The sequence below is a fragment of the Misgurnus anguillicaudatus genome, chromosome 21, assembly GCF_027580225.2.
Source record: "Misgurnus anguillicaudatus chromosome 21, ASM2758022v2, whole genome shotgun sequence".
NCBI classification, from domain to species: domain Eukaryota; kingdom Metazoa; phylum Chordata; class Actinopteri; order Cypriniformes; family Cobitidae; genus Misgurnus; species Misgurnus anguillicaudatus.
The window spans coordinates 30,286,223-30,312,008 of NC_073357.2; the positions used below are offsets into that span (position 1 = coordinate 30,286,223).

General features: G+C 36.3%; 2 protein-coding genes across 5 annotated transcripts in view; one reads left to right on the forward strand and one right to left on the reverse strand.

The window, feature by feature from the left end:
* tub (TUB bipartite transcription factor) overlaps nucleotides 1-8,680 on the forward strand; it is a 113,348-nt gene extending 104,668 nt beyond the window's left edge. For 3 of the 4 annotated variants that reach the window (XM_055201739.2, XM_055201738.2, XM_055201733.2), the window contains 5 exons: nucleotides 1,698-1,810; nucleotides 4,193-4,307; nucleotides 4,568-4,666; nucleotides 4,872-5,043; nucleotides 7,868-8,680. In XM_055201739.2, the coding sequence (XP_055057714.2) occupies nucleotides 1,698-1,810; nucleotides 4,193-4,307; nucleotides 4,568-4,666; nucleotides 4,872-5,043; nucleotides 7,868-8,001 (633 nt within the window). In that variant the 3' untranslated portion in view covers nucleotides 8,002-8,680. The remainder of the gene's footprint in view (nucleotides 1-1,697; nucleotides 1,811-4,192; nucleotides 4,308-4,567; nucleotides 4,667-4,871; nucleotides 5,044-7,867) is intronic. The other variant, XM_055201736.2, reaches the window with a different exon arrangement.
* A 4,752-nt stretch (nucleotides 8,681-13,432) lies between these two features.
* Nucleotides 13,433-18,539, reverse strand: ric3a (RIC3 acetylcholine receptor chaperone a). The gene is made up of 6 exons (XM_055201762.2): nucleotides 18,306-18,539; nucleotides 17,417-17,610; nucleotides 16,691-16,769; nucleotides 15,977-16,055; nucleotides 15,470-15,612; nucleotides 13,433-14,397 (listed from the first exon to the last, which is right to left on the reverse strand). The coding sequence occupies exons 1-6, from the start codon at nucleotides 18,421-18,423 to the stop codon at nucleotides 13,631-13,633; spliced, it is 1,380 nt and encodes a 459-aa protein (XP_055057737.2). The 5' UTR covers nucleotides 18,424-18,539; the 3' UTR covers nucleotides 13,433-13,630.
* Nucleotides 18,540-25,786: the final 7,247 nt, after the last annotated feature.

Here is a 25,786-nt window from a genome sequence, read left to right on the forward strand (position 1 = left end):
TAGTCTTGAACACAGATGTTAGCAAGTTCCAATGATGCCTTCAAGTCTTTGGCTGTCATTCTGTGTTGTTTCTTTACCTCAATGATGAGTCTCCTTGTGCTCTTGGTGTCATTTTGACTGGCCGTCCACTTCTTGGTAGAGTATTAGCAGTCACAAAGCGTCTCCATTTGTAGATTGTAGAACTGTAGACTGTTGAATTTCTAAAGTCTTTGAAATAACTTTTTAACCCTTTCCAGCTTTATGTACTGTAAAGCAAAATTTTTTGATTGTAGCTCCTCTGAAAGCTGTTTTTGCCGAGGTATGGCTCAAATAAGCGTGTTCATCTTGTGTAGAGCAAACTCCCAAAGTTCCAGGGGGTTTTATCAGTCAAAGTAGCTGTAGTCTACACCTCCAAACTTAATATCTTAACCAGACTCCACGTATACTAAAACCAAACTCCAATTAGCTTTTTTGAGGTCATTACGAGGGTTCACATACTTTTCCACAATTACTATAAGGTTTTTGGTTGTTTTCAATAAAAGCATGAAAGATCAGAATTTTTGTGTTATTTTTAGACACATTATGTTTGTTAATAGCCTTGAGTTGGATAAAGATCAGATCACATTTTATGACAAATTTTTCAGAAAACTATGAAATTCCAAAAGGTACACATACCTTTTCTTGCCACTGTATGTTTAGGTTCAGTCATTTCACTTTAAATGATGTTTTACTTACAAGGTTCGGGAGGAGCACCATCAGATAATGAACAAATTCGGCACAGGTGCAACTCATTAGGTAATTAGCCTAAACACTCCGGATCCAGAGCCCTCCCCCAGGACAGCACACCAAAATATGCTTACTTTTGCAATCAGATTAGATGTAAGGGCAAACTTGTGAAAGGCATTGAAAAGGTTATTAGTCAGTAATTGAAATGTACGGAGCCCCTAAAGGCACATGGAGAAAAAATTAAATAAAGTTTATTTTCGTGTGTGCATGTGAAACTATCGCGTTAAGTTTCACATGCGCACGCAAAATTAACTTTAAAAAAAAATTCTGCACATGAAGGTTTCGCGTGAGCACATGAAAGTTTCACGTGAATTAATGAAACTAAACTTTAGATTTTTTTACTCCAATGTCACCTTAGGGGCTCGGTAGTAATGGCTTATTTTCAAAATATGTAATTAGTAAACAGTTGCAAAAATATGCAACCAGAAACATTGCAAATAATAAAGTCAGAATTTAAAAGGTTAAAATGAAGCTGAACCACACTATTAGGGGGCTGCTACATTTGGTTTGTAGCCAGGTCCAAGTACTCACAAGGGACCAATGTGGCATTTAATAGATAGAAATATAGAAATGACCTGAGGCCGGGATTAAGCAGATTTGAAGTAAGAGTATTTGATGAACATACCGGTAATACTGTATGTGCCGAAGCATCTGGTTAATATCACTATCTCATTTTTGACGGGGTTACATGTAGCAGCTTTTGCATCTGAGCTCTTCATTTACATTTATGAATGTTTTTTATTGTTAACATCTGTAGCAAGAATATGATATTATTTGAACTACACCTTTTAAAATTAAGGCAAAAGGTTGTTCACAGAGATGTCATGGCACAAAACACGTTAGTATACATTCGATTGTCCTTTTCCATTTTAAAATGTTTGTCTCCAATCTAGATAAATAAATTAGATAAAATAAATGTTGCTGTTTTATAGGTTTTCCTTTTAGCTGGTCGGAAGAGAAAGAAGAGCAAAACATCCAATTACCTCATCTCAATCGACCCCACTGACCTGTCTCGAGGTGGCGAAAGTTTCATCGGCAAACTGAGGTATAGGCCTACATTGATTCATGATGATTCATTGTACTTCTTCATTCATAATAATCTAGTGCAACCTACAGTAAATCTTTATAAGAGCGTTTGAGAGAGACCTTTAATGAGTTTGTGTCCGCATGTGTGCTTTGCTCATACAATGAGTCTATTTAAAACGGTAATTGGGTTCATCACTGGTACGCACTAGAGTGCCCTCTTTTATATGAAGAGCGTGCACCTATGTGCATTTCAGCGTGTGGGTCTAATTAAAGCTCGGTACATATAAAAACATACGTTTACTTTGCAATTATAGTATGAATCAGAATGAATAAGAATGAATCACATAGGAGTGATGTTGAGATTATTAATAGGGATGCACGATATATCGGCCGACATATCGTTATCGGCCGATAATTGCTTATTTTTAATATTATCGTTTATCGGTCTGATAGCAAAATTAGGCCGATAAATGAAAGCCGATAAATTATGGATTATTTTGGTTTGTTGAACCACTTCACTTGCTCATTGCTGGCCATGTGAAGTTTTGATTGGTGCTTTCTGTGACATAGCACGAAGATGACACGTGTTGCGGGCTAGTCTAGCGCAAACACAAGATGTCCGCGGTCTGGGAGTTTTTCATTGTGAAAATAATATGAATATTTATCGGCCTATATATATTTCGGTTATCGGCCCCCAAATATAAAGAGTTATCGGTTATCGGTATCAGCCAAAATTTCCATATTGGTGCATCCCTAATTATTAATGACAAACTTGATGTTTTATAACTTAAAATGAGGTCATTTTTTAATGTTTTATTTATTCTGTTGGCATAACGTGTATTGATTCATATAAATCAGGTAGGCAAGTGTTTGAAAGACCACCAAAACAATATTCGTTTTTTCTCATCACAATAATGGGAATGACCAGGGGCGGAGTGGGACCAAAAAATCTACCGGGAAATTTCTTATACCATCGGCCCTCCGTGGTAAAAAAAATGTCTCGTAGCCTATTTGTAGTAAAACTAGGGTTATACAAATCGTAATCAATTTGCCCAACAAAAAAACATTTTCATAATATTAATAAAATCATGGCTAATTTTCCTAAATGAGTAACTATACAAAATTATACCTGTTTGAAAGAGGGAGTTGCGCACCTGTCAATCAGCTATTACATAACAGAGCGAGAGCAGAGATGAATGTGCTCATAAACGGGAGTAATATGGAATAATTTGTGCATCTTTGAAGCACTGTAAGAATATTTCCTTGCAAGATAATTTTTGTCATATACAGTTTTGCGAGATAATACTGTTTTTCCCCGGTTTTTGCTTATTTATTTTAACGTGTTTGGCGCATTACCGCAGCGATTATTTCAGTAATATTGCTTTTTTCCCGCTAATAATAATAATACAATTTACATGCCAATCCTGCTTCCTTGTCTTTTTATTCATTTCATTATGCTGTAATGTTAATTTATATGTGGATTTAATGGCATATGAGACGTTCATTGCCGTTATATTATCTCGTCTAATATTCAAATCATATCCATAATAATGTGTGCATCTAGAATACAGATTCATTTGAAAATAATTTTTGTCAAAGTTTTGAGAAATAATAATGTTGTGAGGATATTTATATATTTCAGTTGAATACTCTCGTCTATTAATATGGAAATCTAATAGAAATCTAATAGTAGGAAATATAAAATGTGATACTGCAAAGTTACCCTTCTAAATTTTATTTATTATATATAGCCATATGGAGATAAACCTTTGCAAATGTGCTGATTTTATCCATTCAAGTACTGACCACCAGGCTAGAGATTTTAAACATCCTTAATCCACACTTTCTATCAAATAGTCTCCGCTTGATGGATCAATTCGACCTGAAATAAACAGGCATTCGGCGACGCGGCTTTTCACATCAAAGGCCGACAGGCTATGCAATTTTGGAGAGGGGCCGTTCAATAATCCCCCTATATTTAAACAAAATCCTAAACATGGTTGGACCTGCCGAACAGGTTGAGCACTTTTATATAGCTTACTGTGTTGAGCAAAGAGGCTGCACAGTTTGACCAGAGGGAAGTGGCCGCACATCAGGCCGCCAGACGGGGTTGCTATATAACTTGCAATGTATCAGACCGGCCCTCGCAGCCTCAAAACACTACCGGCCCACCGGGAAATGTCCCGACTCTCCCGATGGCCACTCCGCTACTGGGAATGACCATTGTAATTAAACATTACTGCCCTTTTTAACATTACTATAAGAATTTAATGTAATATTGTGATAACAGTATTAAAAAACGTATTTTTTACTTAGATTTTTTGTTGAAATATGACCAGCACATGCTACTGGCCATCCTCAACAGATTTCCCTTTTTTTTTGCTGTCTGTTATCCCTACAGATCAAATCTTATGGGTACCAAGTTTACAGTATATGACAATGGTGTGAACCCATTTAAGACTACATCCAGCCTGGAAGCCGGAAACCTCCGGCAGGAGCTTGCAGCTATCTGCTATGTAAGTTTAAAAGCACTGTCTTGTAATCAGTGACCAGCAGAGAGCCAGTACCCAGTATCAGCCTGACAATGGATGAAAAATGAACCAAGCCTGACCCCTGGTGGTGGTTTCTTGCATAGCAAAATGTTTTATAATGGTCTGGAAAAGCACAAGAAACACTTATGATTTCTGAGAATTCCTCCTTTTCAGTAGATTTTTAAGTGCATGGCCAGTTCACATGTGAATGAATGATAATGTTTATTTGTCTTTTATGCTGCAAGGAGACTAATGTTTTAGGCTTCAAGGGACCTAGAAAGATGAGCGTCATTATTCCTGGAATGAACATGGACCATGAAAGAGTCTCCATCCGGCCTAAGAATGTAAGTACATTGTTGTACAAGCATCTATGTAAGCAGACTTTGTGTATGAACTTTGTCAGGCAAAATACTTAATAAAGTATATCTGTTTGTTGTTTGGTCAGATTATGGAGGATTAGTTTGAGGAAATCAATAATGTTGGCTTTTTGACCATTCAGCTATATGGTGTATGCGAACCCCTGCTAAACATCTGTCTGTTGCTTTGCAGGACCATGAGTCTCTGCTGGCTCGATGGCAAAACAAAAGCACAGAGAGCGTGATAGAGCTCCATAACAAGACACCTGTGTGGAACGATGATACTCAATCATATGTGCTCAACTTTCACGGCAGGGTCACCCAAGCGTCCGTCAAAAACTTTCAGATCATTCATGACAATGACCGTGAGTTTAAATAATCATAATTTTTTTACATATAAGGGCCTTTACTGCCCAAGTGACAGCTTGGGACCATATTTTAACCATTTTTCTTACAGTGTACATATAGTGTATTGTGCTTTGAAAAATAGCATTTGCTAAATTCAAAAATGTACATGTTTTTTACAGTACTTTATACCTCAGAGATTATTATAGAGAGTGAACAGAAAAAGGTAACACATTTTTAATGCAAAGATGACATTGTTTGAGATGTCTTTGTTATGACAACTTGACATACTGTAAACCTACAGTGAGGAAAATAAGTTTGAACACCCTGCTATTTTGCAAGTTCTCCCACTTAGAAATCATGGAGGGGTCTGAAATTGTCATTGTAGGTGCATGTCCACTGTGAGAGACATAATCTAAAAAAAATCCAGAAATCACAATGTATGATTTTTTAACTATTTATTTGTATGATACAGCTGCAAATAAGTATTTGAACACCTGTCTGTCAGCTACAATTCTGACCCTCAAAGACCTGTTAGTCTGCCTTTAAAATGTCCACCTCCACTCCATTTATTATTCTAAATTAGATGCACCTGTTTGAGGTTGTTAGCTGCATAAAGACACCTGTCCACATCATACAATCAGTAAGAATCCAACTACTAACATGGCCAAGAACAAAGAGCTGTCCAAAGACACTAGAGACAAAATTGTAAACCTCCACAAGGCTGAAAAGGGCTACGGGGAAATTGCCAAGAAGCTTGGTGAATAAAGGTCCACTGTTGGAGCAATCATTAGGAAATGGAAGAAGCTAAACATGACTGTCAATCTCCCTCGGACTGGGGCTCCATGCAAGATCTCACATCGTGGGGTCTCAATGATCCTAAGAAAGGTGAAAAATTAGCCCAGAACTACACGGGAGGAGCTGGTAAATGACCTGAAAGAGCTGGGACCACCGTTTACAAGGTTACTGTTGATAATACACCAAGACATCATGGTTTGAAATCATGCATGGCACGGAAGGTTCCCCTGCTTAAACCAGTACATGTCCAGCCCCGTCTTAAGTTTGCCAATGACCATTTGGATGATCCAGAAGAGTCATGGCCATGGGAGAAAGTCATGTGGTCAGATGAGACCAAAATAGAACTTTTTGGTCATAATTCCACTAAAAGTGTTTGGAGGAAGAAGAATGATGAGTACCATCCCAAGAACACCATCCCTACTGTGAAGCATGGAGGTGGTAGCATCATGCTTTGGGGTTGTTTTTCTGTACATGGGACAGGGCGACTGCACTGTATTAAGGAGAGGATGGCTGGGGCCATGTATTGCGAGATTTTGGGGAACGACCTTCTTCCCTCAGTTAGAGCATTGAAGATGGGTCGAGGCTGGGTCTTCCAACATGACAATGACCCGAAGCACACAGCCAGGATAACCAAGTAGTGGCTCTGTAAGAAGCATTTCAAGGTTCTGGGTGGCCTAGCCAGTCTCCAGACCTAAACCCAATAAAGAATCTTTGGAGGGAGCTCAAACTCTGTGTTTCTCAGCAACAGGCCAGAAACCTGATTGATCTAGAGAAGATCTGTGTGGAGGAGTGGGCCAAAATCCCTCCAGCAGTGTGGGCAACTCTGGTGATAAACTACAGGAAATGTTTGACCTCTGTAATTGCAAACAAAGGCTACTGTACCAAATATTAACATTGACTTTCTGAGGTGTTCAAATACTTATTTGCAGCTGTATTATACAAATAAATAGTTAAAAAAAATCATATATTGTGATTTCTGGATTTTTTTAGATCATGTCTCTCACAGTGGACATGCACCTACGATGACAATTTCAGACCCCTCCATGATTTCTAAGTGGGAGAACTTGCAAAATAGCAAAGTGTTCAAATACTTTGTTTATGACATAGAAGATAAATTATCAAAATCAAGAAACTACCTATCTTATTGGTTGACATTACATTAAACTGTCATGTGGTTGTTTTTAACATTGGTTGTCATATGGCTATTATAATTGTGTCTGACCACATTTTACCAGTGGTACAAATATAATTTGTCATTAAAATGTCATTAAGTGTTAATACTCTTTAAATAGTTTTATAACAGTATCATGAATATTCTTCAGTTCATAATGGGTTTTTTCAGTTTCCTCCAGGTGTTAAAGAAATAAAATCAATCATCCAATAATAATAATAATAATAATAAAATTATATTTTATTGCATTTGGAGACAAATTAACCTAAAATGAAATGAAAACAGTACAATGGTGGGTTAAGCCATGGAGCGTTTTATGTCCATATCGCTAGAAAAATTTGTTTTGTCCATATCATTAATTCAATGTTAATTAAATTAATAATTATTTTTTGTTAGCTTTTTCTTCTCTGTCAGTTCTGTTAGTTTTCAGTTTTTATGTATTGTGCATACATAAAGTTTAATATAATCTTTTGATGTATCTGTTTATTAACAATTAGTATTAACACTTACAGATTTTCATACTCAGGCTAGATCCTTGAGGTTGTCCAATCGGATGCTTTTCGGTGTTCCACTGTAAGATTTTTTCATTTTTAGTGGCAGCGCCTAAATGATGAAGAGATTTATGACAAGTTATGTATTGGTAATGTCAAGTTGTCATAACAAAGACATCTCAAACAATGTCATCTTTGCATTAAAAATGACATGACACTTGCATTAAAAATGAATGACATTTAATGACAGTTGTCATAAACATGCATAAAATCTCTTTTATGTTCATGACTCGTGTCATGTCATGTTTATGAAGATGTCATGTCAGTCAAAGTGTTACCCAGAAAGATAACGGTTAATTTGGGTGTGTTTTCTCTTTCATGTAGCGGATTACATTGTGATGCAGTTCGGTCGTGTAGCAGAGGATGTCTTTACTATGGACTACAACTACCCCATGTGCGCCCTTCAGGCATTTGCTATTGCCCTGTCCAGCTTTGACAGCAAGCTGGCCTGCGAGTAGCCATCTATCCACCAGCCACAACTACAACAGGACCCAGACAAACTGATACACAATCATTGAGTAAAGGACTGCTGTGAGCTCCATACAGCAAGGCCCCTCTCTCAAGACCCCCGCTTTGAAGGCATTAAGAGCAAGTATGGCCGGAGATCGAGTGTGCGTGTTGTCTTTTTTGTGATACAGTAGTGTGTGAAAGAAAAGTGGCATTTTTAAAGGACATCACACTGGGGGAAAAGCACAAGGACTAAACCGCTGGTTCTTCTTTTGATCAGTGAGAATATTGGAAGATTGTGCATTTACGTGTATGGCAGACAAAAGTCGCTTTTTGCTGCCTTTACTTAACAGACATTATTATGTTTTTGCAAGGTAAGACTAACATTTTGTTAATGTTGAATGAAGAATCTTTTTCAGTAGTATTTGTCCCTAAAAAAGCCTTCATTTTGCCATGGTCATAGTTTTATAACAATAAAACTTAACTTCACTAACAACTTATTTTTAACATGAATTGTAACATGTAGCTGTGATTTATAACAGTTTGAGTATTTTGTTTAGTTATTACACATATTTTTGCAAAGTTACACATTTAAATATGTAACATACATGCTTTATGAGGGCTCCAAAATTGTTAGCCAGTGTTTTGAAGGGATAGTTCACCCAAAAAGGAAAGTTCTGTCATCGTTTACTCTCTCAAGTTGTTGCAAACCTGTATATTTTTTGTTTTGATGAACACAGGGGAAGATGTGTTGAGAAGTGTTTGTAACCAAACTGTTCGTAAGCCCCATTATTCTTTTTTTTACTATGGAAGTTAGTGGGGTACGCGGACGGTTTGGTTCCAAACATTTCTCAGGGTATCTTTTTTTTGTTTTCATCAGAATAAAAAAAATTATGCAGGTTTGTAACAACATAAGGGTGAGTGAATAATGACAGAATTTTTATTTTTGGGTGAACTATCCCTTTAAGTATGACTGACATATTTATCCATTATTTATGTATTTATAGATTTCCATACCATCTGCTGCTTTTGTTTTACCCCACGCCCCAAATTCCCTCGATACATGTACCTTGTCAAGGCCTCGTTCGCATTCGAGCATCATGAAATTCAGACGATGAATGTGTTTTGGTTCCACAAAATATACATCAGTGATGAACTGTGCTTTGAAATAGTTCACTACTGCAAATCCCACCCCTGCGTACCCGAGTGCCACTTCAGTTCAGAAAATGAATCAAAACGAATGGCTCACTGGATCCAGATCTACACCATTAGCTCCAGTGTGGATCTGAATGATGACAAAAGCGTGTGGTATGTCATTTAATGTGAGGGTCAATATCAGGGTAAGTAATTATCATCTCAATTATTCTGACCCATTGTAGGGGAATGTACCGAATTGAGCACTTTAAATGGTTTAAAGGTGGAAAGCTGTAAATATTGTGCCTTTGGACAAGACACTTGTGATGCTTGAAGTTGGTGAGTTGCTAAATTGTTTTCTTCTGTCTGTGTTTATTTATCATGCAGATATCTAAGCTTTTGTCTATTGTTCTTATGAACAGCCCATATGTTTACAGTGTACTGGCCAGTACGGTAGCTCTCCAGAACAGAGGAGGTTATTTGACACAATGAGAGAGTTTGTTCACAGTGTTTGTTGCTGCATGCATACAATTTTTTTTTTACATTCCAAAATGAACACAGGTGTGATAAATGTTAAATGAACAAAGTGTCAAAACCCACATAGACACCTTTCATTTTATTTGTTTCTTTGCTAAACAATGCTGATAATTAAAATAAAGGGAAAAGACTGAGATATTGTATTAGCAGCAATGTAAAAACTGAATTGCCAAAAGTATTTTGGAAGTCTTCATTTAAAACGGCCACACAGATTTATGCAAAAGCATGTCCATGCGGGTGATTTTTATATTACTTATTCCAGCTAAAGATCAATATGACTAGTCTTTAATTATTTTATAAAACAACATTCATGTTGAGAATGTGTTTTTAAGAAATTAGTCAAATTAGTTTAGTCATAAAAACTATATATATCTTAGTGTGACAAATTTTAAGTAAAAAAAGCATCAAATTATTTTCAAAATAAAGATGAATTATTATGCTGCAAATTGAATGCATTTTGTATGATTTATTTGACTATTATCTAATCATAATATTCACACTTAGACGTCACACTTTACAATATAGCTTATCCCCAGAAAAGTATTTTTAATATTACTATTTTAGGAAACAATATAAAAATGTATAAAAAATTTGGCTGAACTGCAAAGAAATATGTGTTTACTGTAAGTAATTTTTAAATGCCTTGTGATATCATTCCAGCAGTTTCTATGCTTTGTCAATGTAATGATCTAACAATTTTAAGTTTGCTTTAAATGGATAAAATGATGAAAACTTGCATTTTCTGCTCTTTTTTATCTATCTGAAAATTTCTCACCACTCTTGTGTTAAAGTGATAATGTATAACTGTTGCGTCTCACTGTTTTGTAAAATGTGTACATTGGTCAATATACAGTACAGTGTTTGTATACGGTACCCAAGATATGAAAAAATAAATCTGAACTCAAGTGACTTTTCACATCTCAGATATTTAGCATGAGTTTGTTATGATACTTGCAGGATTGATGAGGTATTGTTCATACAAAGCCTTTTGTGTTTATTAAACTTTTATTGAGGGGTCTTATTTGTACAGAGCATAATCCGAACAACTTTACTTTTCTTTAAAACAGATGACTGAACTCTTAAAGGAATATTCCATTTTCTTAAAAGAAAAATCCAGATAATCCACTCACCACCATGTCATCCAAAATGTTGATGTCTTTCTTTGTTCAGTCGAGAAGAAATTATGTTTTTTGAGGAAAACATTGCAGGATTTTTCTCATTTTAATGGACTTTAATAGACACCAACACTTAACACTTAACTCAACACGTAACAGTTTTTGTTGTTGTATGTCAACTGATACTAATTAATGTCTTTGTGTCAGTTTATTGCTTAAAATGGTCCGCAAATGTGCGTTTTATATATGTAACACGTGACCTCCCTACGTCACTACGCACTTACGTTAGGTCGCGCTGGACCGGACCTAGACGAAAAGTTGTGGTTTAAAAAGAGCATATTTTTTATTTTTCTTGTCAAAAATGACAATCGTTTCGATAGATTAGACCCTTATGCCTCGTTTGGGATCGTTTATAGTCCTTTGAAACTTCGTTGAAAAAAACTGTTACATGTTGAGTTAAGTGTTAATTGTTGGTGTCTATTAAAGTCCATTAAAATGAGAAAAATCCTGCAATGTTTTCCTCAAAAAACATAATTTCTTCTCGACTGAACAAAGAAAGACATCAATGTTACATGGTGGTGAGTAAATTATTTGGATGACATGGTGGTGAGTAAATTATCTGGATTTTTCTTTTAAGAAAATTGAATATTCCTTTAAAGGCTGATCAGATTGTAACGATAACGTTAACAATAACTATATTAGCGTCCACATCACCTAACGATACATTTATGCTTATTCGCAAATATTGCATATTTCTTGTAATAAAAACTTTTGCAATTGTTTACATGTCACTGAATATGTTGTTTGTTTTGCATTTACACAGCGGGTAACCAGTGGCGTATTTAGCAAACTGGGGGCCCAAGGCGAAGGTATGTCTGGGGCCCCCATCCGATCTTTAAAAGAGAACGAAATAATAGTTTTACTCCAAAATGAAAATGGAAAGCAGAGAACACACAAAGTGTAGCACTACACAAACTAATAGTTACAATGGAACCCAATGGGGCAAAAACAGCCACGGAGAGTAAATGAGGGAGAACATTTTTTAATTTGATGCTGCACAAAAACAATCAAAGCCAATGTTGCTACTAATCTTTCACATGCAAGACTGTGATAAAAGGTAAAAAATACAGTCAACAATCACTTTTTATATTAAAAATAAGTCATTGTGGGTGTTTTTTCCACAAATCAGTTTTGAGTGAGTTTTTGAAAAAAAAAAATGGCAGTTAAAAAACATTTTTCTTAAACAATTTTGATCAGGACTGAGATTGATTAACAGATGTATACAAAAAGTTTGAAACCAAATATTTATCTGATTTTTACAGCAGTTTAATTTTGTGGATGTTTTCATCACAAACATAACGGAATGGTTGTGAATTTGCCCACAGTGTATTGTTGATTTTTTTCTTTTTAAAATTTTCAAAGCATTTTCTCAGAATATGTGTCAAAATAAAATTTGTCACCAAAAATCATTCCATTTGCTGAAAAAGAGAAAGTTGAGAAAGTTGTGGCCAAATTAAGACTCAACAGCACCCCATAGTGGACATAAACATCCCCAACATAACATTCATTAGTTTTTTCCTGTAGTAACGTTATTTACTTCACCACAAAATCATTTTTATCAGTGTAGGGCTAGGGCTATTACTAGCAGAGCTAGGCGGTTGACTCACCAAAGCCCCATCATCGCTTTTTCTTTTATTTGAGCCGCTAGATCGTTTCATTTTTACGGAGCCCCTAAGGGGACATGGAGCAAAAAATATAATAAAGTTTAGTTTCATGTGCTCACATGAAACTTTCATGTGCTAACGCAAAACTTTCATGCACTCACGCAAAACCTTCATGTGCAGATTTTTTTTTTTTTAAGTTTAGTTTCGCGCGCTCACGTGAAGCTATCGCCTTATCACGTGAAACTATCGCACGCGCACGCGAAACCATCGCAAAGCAAAAGTTTCACGTGAGCGCGCGATAGTTTCACATGAGCATGCGACACTAAACTTAAAAAAATTCTGCACATGAAGGTTTTGCGTGAGCACATGAAACTAAACTTTAGATTTTTTTACTTCAATGTCACTTTAGGGGCTCGGTCGGTACATTTTCGCGTTTATATTTGTTAATTTGTCTCTGTTTGTGTACTTTCCCAGTCCTCCTGTCACTGTGTATATCTTTCGCGCCGCGCAGTACGCACCGTTACAGACTAGTCCATTTCAATGTGAAAGAAAGCGGTGTATGTGTGTTGTGACAGATAAACATGGACTGGATATTTTATCTCCTACTTCAAAGTTTCAACGTAATTATTAAGAATATTTATACAATTTACAATGATATTACAGTGTAAATCTAAACAGTGAATCTAATAGTTTGGGTAATCTCTTACTTTTTGGTGTAGTTAATGTAGTAGAATAAAAAGCATTACGTAATCAATTTCACAGCAACTTCATCAGTGCTGGATACCTGAGGTAATTTTATGTTATAGACCTCAGCAATGAGCTTCACTGTCATTTAAAATTGCACGTGCACTTGAAGTTCAAATAGATTTGATTGGGTGTCAATGGTTTATCGTTCAACAGGTGAGGAAAAAATCGCTCAGAACGATATCGTTCATTGTATCTTTATCGTTATAGTTGTGGTGTGAACACTATTCTCTTTAATATAAAGCTAAAACGCTTTTTAAAACTATATTTTTTATAGTTATCGTTATAATGTGAACGGCCCTTTATAATGATCATAAAATCACAGTGGTTATGTGTCTCATTGAACAGAGTTATCAGAAAGATTCACAATAAGGTACTGTATGTTTAAGTGGTACAGTACAGTTCTACAGGAGAGAATGAAAGACCAATTTTATTGGAGAGATAGGTCACTTCTTTATCTTTTGTTTCTTGTTTCGCATTCGAAGCGTTCCAGATGCCTTAGCTTTAAGAGACTCTGACTGACTGGAGATGACGGTTACCTCGGGTTGGTATGTCTGGAGGAAGTCAATGAGATCTACTTCCTGTTCCTCAGGATCACACTCAACATCGTCATCATTAAAACCCAGACTCTCAGCCTCCATCAGTGGGTCCTCTTCCTTCTCCTCATCCGTTTCACTCCGCACCTCCTCATTATTCTCATCTTCCAAGTCTTCTTCAGTAGCATCTTCATCCCCCTCTTCTTCTTTAAGTTCCTCCTCCTCTTCTTCCTCATACTTGCAGCCAACAGCTCCACCCTTTGGATAATGAAAGACATGTCTGTGATCACTAAAAGTGATTTGTCGTCTTCCGCTTGGTTTTTGTCTCTCTTCTCCTTCACCTGGATGTCTCTCGTCATCCTCATCAATGCTTTTAGGAAGACATGGCTGTTCCTCTCCAAGGTCGTCCTCCCCATCTTCCTCATCGCTGTCTTCTTCACTATCTTCATCCTCGTTTTCTTCTTCACCTTCACCTTTAATCTCCTCCATTACTTGATTCTCATTACTACAGTCATTGTCAGCAGGTTCTTCTTCTTCTTCTTCCTCTTCTTTCTCCATTCTCTCTGCAAGCTCCTCAGCTGTGGGTATAACTTGGCCCGGTTCTTCCAGTATAACGCTCGGATACCTACATCTGCGAAAGGCCACATCATACTCTGGAAATGTTTCCTCTGGATAGCCTTTAAATGCAATAAATAACGTTAAATACATATCTCATTAACTGTGCAACTGAAATACTGTTAAAGGAACACTCCACTCTTTTGGAAAATATGCTCATTTTCAGCTCCCTAGAGTTATACATTTGATTTTTACCATTTTGGAATACATTCAGCTGATCTCCGGGTCTGGCGGTACCACTTTTCACATAATTCATTGAATCTGATTAGACCATTAGCATCACGTTCAAAAATAAACAAAGAGTTTGGCGACAGCAGGAGCAATGATATTACGCAGTGCCCGAAAATAGTCCCCAGCTATTGAAAGTTACCAAGGGGACGATTTCAGGCGCTGCATAATATCATTGCGCCTCCTGCAGCCATGTTACAACAGCAAAGTCCTTGATTATTACGCCAGAATGAGGGTATAGTTCCTAGCCATATCGGCCTATAAAATTGCAACTTTTAATTTTCTGTTGCGAATTAGTACACGATGTAACTACAGAAGAGTCAAGTTTTAAATAGGAAAAATTAAAAAAAAATAGGAAAAATGTTGGTTATTTTCCATTAGCACGATGCTACTGGTCTAATCAGATTCAATGTACTATGCTAAGCTACGCTAAAAGTTGTACCGCTAGGGTGGCCATTCGTGCCAGTTCCGCCGGACATGTCCCAAACATGTTCTCCTGAAGTAGCGTTGCTTGACCGGATACGTCATCAAGATTTAATATTTTGGGTTCAATTTCAGAAAAGTAACCATACATTTCAAGATAAGAATGAAACTACAATGATTGTATGTCTTAAAATAAATAAATCTTAATTTTCTAATGTATTTTAACTGAAATGTGAGAACCTCGATGACGTATGCGGTCGAGCAACACGACTTCCGAAGAACGCACCCGAAAACATGTTCGGGACGTGTCCGACGGAACTGGCACGAATGGCCACCCTAGGTACCGCCAGACCCAGAGATCGGCTGAATGGATTCCAAAACGTTAAAAATAAAATGTTTCACTCTAGGGGAGCTGGAAAATAAGCATATTTTCAAAAAAAAGTGGAGTGTCCCTTTAAGGCCTAATACAGAACCATTAGGTACCCTCCCAGTCTGCGGTGTAGGGGGCTTCCTCAGCCTCCTCTTCTGGCGTGACTCCCTCTCGAAGCTGTCTCTCCCGCATCATTTGAGTGATCTCCTTCAACTGCTTCAGCTTCTCCTCCCGTCTCCGTGTGCCCCTGCGTGACCTGAAGCACAAAAACGGAGCAGGTGGTGAGAAACAACTAATCAGTTTATTTCTAAATAAAACTAATCCACAGCCAAGTTAAATCTAGCATCAAAACAAATTAAAACGGACCCAGTAAAAAATGTATTAAGCAAAGAACCCATGAAGTTGTGCTGGGTTAAACGTTGTCAACCAATCACTGTACATATTGAAAACTTGAGGGTCATGGATGTAATTTAATTTGAAAGGTATGACAGATTGGCAGAAATATATATCCATAGAGCATAAATAAGGCTGATCACTTGCCCTTCTTTTACTTAAATTAATTTCTCCCTTATTGAAGACATATGGATTGTGTGAGCTTATTATGGAATATGAACCGTGACCTGGCAGATGGATGAACAACTTTAAATATTTTCTTTTCTTTCATTCTTTCACTCGTTTTGGTCTGCGGCTGACAAGTAGCTGTCGGGGAGACAATGGAAATTTGTTTAGAATACTTTTGGATAAAATCATTTACTCAAACAAACTAGATTAGTGTAAAGTTTATAACTAGAAAATAAACCTTCTTATGTGTTTAAAACTTCCTAGAATGCTATAAATCTCACCTTTTTATCTCATGTTCCTGATATGATTTTTTAATGTTACAAATATAGTTTCAGATCTTTGATCTTGGCTTTAACAATGTCCAACTAGTAAAGCACTGCCATGATTTACAGAATAATGAATTTGATTTAGTTTGTAAGAATTATTTGATAACACAAACAGTACAAAGAGTGAGTGCAGTGCTAATTGCTGGTCACATTTGTTTGCTTATCAATTTGATGCAAGAACTAAATCTCCAAGTACTGATCCAAAAGACATGCAGTTAATTGGTATTGGGAGCTTCGGATTGCTAATCCTGTTCTAACAGAGAAGACGCAAACAAATCTTCTCACAAGATCTTGATCTGGGGTTGCATGTGGTTTACCGATATGCTAAGAGTGCACGCCACAAGAATGAAGTATGCTATTGATAGTGGGTTGCTATAAAGATTATCTAGCCTCTTTACAAGGTAGTTTATGCTTTCCAACTAAGGTTAATGGAAATATAAAACTTACACATTTCTTCCAATGTGTGTTCTGCCTGCAATATGGGAAATTTGCACCCTTTGTGCTGGGGTTTGTCCTTAGACGTCAGCTGTTGAAAGATTTAAGGTAAACTTGGTAAAAGATGAAAAGGTACATTTTAGTAGTTTTACCTAGTCTTAAGGATAAAGGGGCGGTTTTCCGGACAGGGCATATCCTAGTCCCAGACTAAAATGCATGTTTTCTGCCTTAATTTTAAAACATCTTGCACTGACATATCTTAACATATATCACTGCCATTGTTTTGTCCCAAAATGCACATCGGTATTGTTTTTTGTGAGGTTTGTTTGTAAAAACTACTTCAATGTCCTAATATAACCAGGGCCTAGTCCTGGATTAATCTAAACCCTGCAGGAAACCGACCAAAAGACACACTGTAAGTGTGATCATTTCAACACTACAGCATTACTACAGCAGAAGAAAGCATCTGTTATACACTCTCAGAAATAAAGGTACAAAAGTTGTCACTGGGACAGTACCCTTTCAAAATGGTACACCTTTGTACCCAAATAGTGCATATTTGTACTTCAAATGTACATAATTGGTAGTTCAAAGATACATATTTGTACCTACATGGTACATATTAGGACCTTTTTTAAAGAGTACTGCCCCAGTGACAGCTTTGTACCTTTATTTTTGACAGTGTATTTGTATCCAATGTCAGCATTGTAAGTGTTGCTAAACAAATGTAAGCCATACCTTAAAAAACAGGTAGATGATATAAAGGAAGATCCCAAACCCATACACAGGAATGACCTGAACCAGAAGATTTGGCTTGCCAACACCCTTGGTTCTGGCAATGGCCTCTGGGTTGTAATGAGACTCTGTGTACCAGTTAACTTGATCTTCAGAGAATGAATGACCATGTAATTGAGGGTAATGCCCTGGCCCGACTTCAATATAAAAAAAATCATACAAAGATTAAGTTATAATTAAATAAAGAAAAAAATTAATAGGATCCTAAAAAAATGCTGTAATTATGCAGCTGGTTGCCAGTAACTTACTGTAGAAGAAAAGACTGAAAATGGTTCATGTTCATTTAACTTTAAACAAACTGTTGCCAGTAAATAACAGAAATGTAAAATCTACAGTAAGTTACTGGCAGCTAGTTGCAGTAATACCCAGTAATACTGTAATTTCTACAGATTTTTTTTACAGTGTACATTCAGGTTAGTTCAGTTATTCAAAAAAGTTTTTTAAATATACAAATGTTTACTTTTCGGTATTTAAACATGACCACATTATACACATTTTGGTTACGTGGTTATTGTTACTGTAGAAGAATTGCTTTCTGTAGAAATATAACAAACAAGCAATTTAGACAAAGAAACATAAACATTACTGTACAACAAAGAAACATTAACTATAGTGACAAAGATATTCAGCCGGAAATTATAAATAGGCCTAAGGCAAGGTTTCATAAGAAATAAGACAAAGCATTAGGAACCAAAAACAATAAGGGAACATTTATTTATTGGGGATATTGGGGATTATAGAGGCACAGAGGTTAACAGGGAAACAGTAACAAGTGGGATGATGAAAATCATTTGGTATTACATGAGGAATGGGGATTTTTTGACGATCTTACCCTCCGCACGCACTTTGTCTTTCTTCTCTCTGGGTAAAAACATTTTAGGTAGAAATAAAGACATACAGAGGACGATGCAGGAGACGAAGGTTATTTTCTGACAAGTTGAAATAGCCATAATCTTTAGGAGAAAGAAAATATGATGTACAGAACAAAATGTGCTTCGACATTACATCACTACGATATTTCCTGTTGATTTGATGGAGCGGAAATGACTGAAAACATTAATCCTTCATCCGGGTGGGATTAAGATGATGAGATATTAATTTATTACTTCATCGTCGGAGTTTTTTGTTCTTGCTTTTTATTATTTTCTCATTACCATAGTTAAAACAAATATTTCATGTTTATTATTATTAATAATATTAATGTTATCATCACCATTATTATCATACGTAATTATGTTCGTTTTTGTTTACGCAGTTGTTCTTCACTGATTATTCACTGATTTTCCACTAGATGGCAGTGCTCTCGTGATCATGGCATTCATTGAAACCTGTTTAAGGCCCCAAATTCATGGCACTCATTTTTTCTATTGTTTGTCAACAATCCGTTTCTCCTTTATAATTAATTAAATGAATAAATAAATGTACATTAAATTCAGGTTTGTTTCAAATTTATATTCTAAGTTTTGATTGTCACCACATGCTTTGTGAAAAATAATCAGAACATAGGCAACACCAGTATTTGCCCCCTATTTAAAACATATGGGTAATAGAATCTGGCACTTTAAACATAAATGTTTTTTAAATGGTTATTTTTTTTTTACATTACAAATGTAGCATATACTATGCATTTTAATTCCTGATCTTTCTCCACTGTTTATATCAAACTAGTTAGTTGTGATTGCAAACAACAGGCCACAGTCATTTTAATTTTATATTAATTATTGTAATGTTATACAATAATAACTAAGCATAGATACATTTACCTAGAAATACCTTGTTAGTGGAGAGTTGGTAGAATAGCATAATGAGCATTTTATAATGATCCAAAAGGACAATATCAAATCTTCAGATTCACCCCATGCAGCTTTAATGATCACACAGAAAAAACATGCCCATTTTCAAAGCAGGGAAATTGGGGTAGTGAATTGGCCCTTAAGTTTAGCACTGTAAAGGCACGCGTGCATGTGTGTGTGTGCGTAGTGCTCAAACTAAACCGCCAGGCAAGCTCATCTTTTATCTGTTTACTGAGCTGCTTTGTTATCAACATTTAAACTACCTAATTATTCTTCATTAGGCTCAATTTAAGTACAACAGGCGCATTGATGCAAAACTCACACCATGTCTGAAACCTCACAGAATCAAAAGGCCTGTGCAGAACACTGCTTTTATGATTTCAAAAGAAAAATAACATGTTCTCTTCTTTCGTATTAAAGTCTTAGTCCTTATATTGTTTATGCTAACAGCAAAATATGTCATTGAGTGAAATGCGTGTGCCCCTTTTTGTCATATGAGCGATAGATTCACATACATTGCAATCAACACACCTTCACCAAACAAAATTGCTTTTTAGAAATAGCAATCGTTTTCTTTCTCTATATTCATGCAAGTGATTTGTTGTGCAATGTCACCTTACTCAGTGGTGGCAGAGCAGGTTTGCATCGAACCCTTTTCTCGTCCTCTCTAACTCTCTCTCTCTCTCTGTCTAAATCAGTCAATTTATTTCCAAATTGCAAGTTGAGTGCAGGAGCAAGGGCTTCTTTCGCTGGTGGGGTGAAATATTAAATCAATGCGCACTCCTATATATCGAGTGGGCTTTAATTTTTATTTAACATTGATGGGAATAAAGCCGGCTTTGAGTGTGGTGAAGGACGTACTGTTACAAATCCAGGGGCCTTTATATTCATGGAAGAGAGACAGTGATGTTGAGTGAATGTGCTGGATTAATGGGGACCTGAGGAAGCCTGTCTACGCAAGCCGGGCCTTGAGATACTGCCCAATTGTCATCCTCCATTTATTATATAAGCGGAGCAGGACAGCACGTATGAGATTTTGAATAATCTTGAGCATTTCTGGTACTGAGATGTTGTCAGAAAGAAGCTCAATGGTAGATTAATAATCTCAGTTAAAATGCCTGCCAGACCTTCAACCTGTTTTCTGACTAAAGTAAGAGGAAGTGATGTTAGATGTGTGACAATGACACATAACTGGGCAGTGCTGTGAATGTGTTGATGATGTATTACGCGGTGAAGAGAGGCAGCAGATGTGGATCCCGATTAAGGTTGAAAAGCAGTGTAAATAGTAATCTGATCTGTAGCTGCGTTATGCAGGTTGGAGAGCAGCTTGGGCCACAGCCAGAGAGCACCAAACTCAAGACATCACATTACTCTGTGCTGCTCCACTGATTTAGGCTAAACTTTATTGTACATACTGTAGGCGAGACCAGGGCTAGTTGTTACACCCGTCTGCTGTATATCTCAATAACTTTTTTGAGATTTTGAGTCCAAAGTTTCGCACTACATTTTTAATAATTACATGTTTGGTATTTGCTGGTTACCTTTTACATTGTTATAATTTCATTAAATCTTTTGTGCTTTTTTTAATTAAAGTTTCCCATATTTCAGGCTTTTTAATAATACTGGTTCTCATATTGCCATTAAAACATGAGTAGCAACTCATAATGTAATAACTGCACATACTGTTTAAACGGCACATAATATAATAGTATTACATTAAATGTTCATAATGTAATAATTGTCTTAAAATGTAATAAAATTTTGAGTTAATAATGTAATACATTTTTTCAATGTCAAAACAGTTTTCATATAATGTAATAGGTTATTATATGAGAAATGTTTGACATTATGAGCACACCGTGGCAACTTATAATGTAATCGCAGTTTATAAGGTAAAACCAGCAAGTAATTCAAAACAATGTTTACGATGTTATCATTATATTTCAATATAAATAATAAAATGTTACATCAGGACCATGGTGTTGGTTTTATGCCATTTAAGCCCATACATTTAAAGCCATACGTGACTTTGCGTTCTGTTTTGCCAGTTGGTCACAAAGTTCAACAAACTTAATAATACCAATAGTTTTTCCCAAATCCAAAGTCTCACCCTTTAATTTTGCAGGTTTATTTCCTTGTCATTTATTATTAATCCCTGTTTTCACAGTGGTATGCGGGAAATAAAAGATTTAGTCTTTGGCTTATTTATATAGAAAAAGTAATGTACCATTTTCTGAAGAAAATATGTGAAGTGATGCTTACGTGGCAAAACTTGCTCCGTTTGTTTAATCATGAGTCAAAGTGCACACACATGTTCTGATTCAGAGATAAACAGTGCTAAACGGTTCCCAGGGTATTCTGTTTGGTTGCTAGGGTACCTGTAGTGGTTGCTAGGGTGTTGCTATGCAATTGCAATTTCAAGTGTTTGCTAGTAATGTTGTTATGTGCTTGCTAGGTGTTGCCATTCTGTTGCTAGGGTAACTGTAGTGGTTGCTAGGGTGTTGCTATGCAGTTGCAATTGCAAGTGTTTGTTAGTTATGTTGTTATGTGGTTGCTAGGTGTTGCCATTCTGTTGCTATGGTACTCAGGGGTTGCCAAGCTGTTGCTATGTGGTTGCTAGGGTGTTGCTATGCAGTTGCAATTGCAATTGTTTGTTAGTTATGTTGTTATGTGGTTGCTAGGTGTTGCCATTCTGTTGCTATGGTACTCGGGGGTTGCCAAGCTGTTGCTATGCGGTTGCTAGGGTGTTGCTATGTGGTTGCCAGGGTACCCGGGGTGGTTGCTAGGGTATGAACTGCCATCCACCAATGATTACAGTTCAAGCCACGATGGAAACAAGACCACCTACATGTCTCTTCTGATACAGAGATATAGGTCTCGCTAAACAGTTGCTACTCTGTTGCTAGGGAGATAATTTGTTCCAATAATTATGCTTAGTGAAACAAGCCCACCCCCATGTCTCTATGATGTATAAAAATAGTGATGCTCTGTGTATGCAAGCACTACTAATAATAAATAAAATTTGTTTTAAATTAGTAAAGTTATGACAATATTTTTGGGGAGTTTATAATTTAATACATTTCTCATAATGTAATTTTTATTACGTTTTGATATTATTAAACTATAAATATTTTATTACAACAATAATGTAATACTTATTACATTGTGTACAGTTTTTACATTATGTGAAGTTACATGAGCTACAACATTTAACAAATTTCAATGTCTCTTTTTTTCTTCTGGACAATCTTCATGGTTTAAACGTTATGGCTATGCAGAAACTGACTTTCAAAAACATTAACTTTATGTTAGATTGCCCCAACCTACCCTATACTGCTCCTGCTTAATTTATTTATGCGATTGCATCCAAAACAAAAATATTCAAAGAAAAAACTGCTATTTAGTTTGTGTTGTGGTTGCATTTACAGTACATTTTTTTATGAAGCCGAGGAATGTCAAGGTTTTGATGCACTAGACATTATACAACATATACATAATTCATTTTAACTGCTTTGTGTAAAAAACTACCTATAGGACAAAAATGTCAGAATAACAGTGGTGCCTATTTTCTACAGCAAAGTAATTGCTCGACCTATCGTTTTGAGGTAAACCATAGCCAATTGGGTTTCGACACAGGAAAAGCAATTGATTGGCTTTGTTTGACATCTAGAGTTGTTTGGCAATGACCTGCATCTTTGTGGTGGACGCAGTATGGGGTGGAGAGAGTGTGGGCAGGCGGTGAGGGCCACTGTGAGGGTGGAGAAGGCGCAGAGGTTCAGCTGATAGAAGCTTTGATCTCAAACAGCAGGGGGGAAATGACATTATTTAAGGTGCCACACTGTAGCTCAGCGAGAGATGCGCTGTGAAATTGCAGGTTCGGTTGCACATACTTGAAATGCCGGACACACACTCACTTGTGCATAAACACACAGACAAGCATATTAGCTGAAACCCACCCACAGGCAAACCAGCCTAACAAGCGCACAAAAGAAATATAAATGCTTCAAATACATGTTTGTTTTTACGTGGGAGTGAATGTTTAAAGTTTTGAGAAAGGAAAAATAAGGAAAATACAGATATGGGAAAAAAAAGTTGAAAGTACTTCAAAGATATTAGTTATCTGTGTAATCTGAGACAGTCACGTCCAAGTCATTTCTACATTGCACTACATATTTAATCTTCCCATCATATAACATCCTAAAACTCACAATTAAAAAAAATGTAAGTCATATATTAGTTTACTTTCTTTCAACACAGTATTACAATTAAGTTTGATTGATTGGAATGCAAAATCAAAAAACGAGATATTTGAAAAATGTAAAAAACGGATCAAATGTGAGGTACTGGCATGAGCCTCAGAGCAGAGCAGTCAGAGCAGAGCTCAATATATTATTCATGACTTTTCCAAATAAGGCAAAATAAACTTTTTTATTCAAAGGACAAATCCTAGGGTTGTAAATGAAAATGTAAAAACGCTTCTGGATAATTTTTGCACTTAATAAAGTTACATAACGTCTATATAAATATCAAAGAACAATTTAACATATTATTTCAATGCATTCTTTGGCACCTTTAATTAAATGGTTTTTCGATATCATTTTACATCCTGTCTACAAAAGGCTGTTTTAACGATATCGTCCTACAGGTAGTGCTAAAAATTTAGAGAAAACAAATTTATTACAGATGTATCACCTTTTATCATGTTACCATTTTTTACCTGCATCATGAATATTAATTTAATGACGCATTTCGAAATTGCGTGTTCAGGCGATCAATCAACTGCCTATAAAACTGATTGGTAAAATCTCTTTTCAATCTGCGATGCTAGCCAATTAGACACTCATCTTCTTCCTAAAACCCCGCCCACAGAGTCACAACGCACTCACGTAATAAGAGATTAAGAGCGCGTGATTTGAACGCCAAAGGTAAGAAAAATAAAATAATCAGCAATCTTAAATACGTGTACAATCATTTTGGACGTGTAGGATGCAGGCGTTAGTTGTTGTCAGAAGCAACTGCATTCAAATACAGTTACGAGGTCTCGTATATGTATAGTGTAGGTACGTGATAATCTCGGCTGTCATGGCTGTCAGTTTTGGTTCCTCTCGACGAAATTTCGGATTACCTCATGCGACGTGCGGAGTAAAAACATTTAAACATGTAATATACATTTAGTTGAATGCATATTTAAAGAAGTGTAAAACGACGCGCAAGGGTTGTTTTACCACCTGCAAAATGGAAAACAATGGGACAAAATAAGGTGATGATTTTCGAGTCAGCCAGTATTTTGTTATTCTTGAACCCATAGACGTGGTCTTTGTGTCATTGTAAAGTTTTTTCAAGCTCTGAACAGCTAGTTTTAGCATTTAACCATGTTTTTGTCACAAAGCTAACGTTACATAGTGATGCTGGAGCTTCTCAGAAAGTAGATTGACAGTAGTGAAGAAGAATATGACGGTAAGTATACTCATTAACGTCATACTCTTTACTACTGTCAATCTACTTTCTGAGAAACTCCAGGGACTCACTATAACTAAAGAACTTATATTGACAAGAAGTGAAACTCAATAGAACGTTCCACTGCAACACCAGCGCCCAGCAGCAGCCCTACAAATCCGCCATTTTGGAATGAAAGCGACTCGGAAGTCAACTAGAAGTGATGGCAATGTCAGCTACTTTGTACATTAAAAGATCAAATTCAAACTGAATGATGATAACACAGAATAACATACAATCAGACCAGTGATTATTAATACCTTTTTACAACTTATTTTCAGATATTTAGACAAGTCTTCCACTTTTATACAGGCTAATTTTACATACAAACACACCGACACACATATACATCTGAATTGCTCGAAATAGATAAAGTAAAAAAAAACCACAGCCACTTCCAAAAGTGACAATTATAGGGTAACAGACAGAACAATGCATCATATTCTATAAGATAATGTTTGTAGCGGGATCCAGAGGATTAATATGTACAAAATATATGTCATACCTAGTGGAGTTGGTAACTAATAATAATAGTAAATGTGTAAAGTAGCATAAAATAGAATTACATAATAAAGCAAGAAAAAACTACCTCAAATGTGTATCTATTTAATGATTGGATTTCACAACTGATAACAACCCTACTGAAAAATCCAGCTAAAACCAGCATAAGCTGGTAGCTGGTTTTAGCTGGTTTAAGGTGGTTTACACTGGTCCTCCCAGCCTGACAAAGCTGGTCATGCTGGTGGGCCAGCTGGTATTCCAGCATGACCAGCTAAGTCCAGCTAGACCAGCTTAAAATGTGACCAAAACACAGCTAGACCAGCTTGCTACACCAGCAAAACCAGCTAAAACCAAGCTGGGGACCAGCTAAAACCAGCTCACCAGCTTATGCTGGTCTTAGCTGGATTTTTCAGTAGGGAACAACAACCCAACACATACATACAAGACAATACAGCATTTCGTGTAGGTGTAGCAATGAACAAAATTTTTATTTAAGAAACTTACTATTGCGTTTCTGATTTGG

Bases quoted from the DNA above. Each gene is read 5' to 3' on its own strand.
- ric3a (XM_055201762.2), bottom strand. From the start codon at position 18,423: ATGGCTATTTCAACTTGTCAGAAAATAACCTTCGTCTCCTGCATCGTC. The intron at 16,770-17,416 runs GTATGGCTTACA...ATCTTTCAACAG, and splicing joins TCATCTACCTGTTTTTTAAG to CTGACGTCTAAGGACAAACC. The intron at 14,398-15,469 runs GTACCTAATGGT...TTGCATTTAAAG, and splicing joins CTACACCGCAGACTGGGAGG to GCTATCCAGAGGAAACATTT.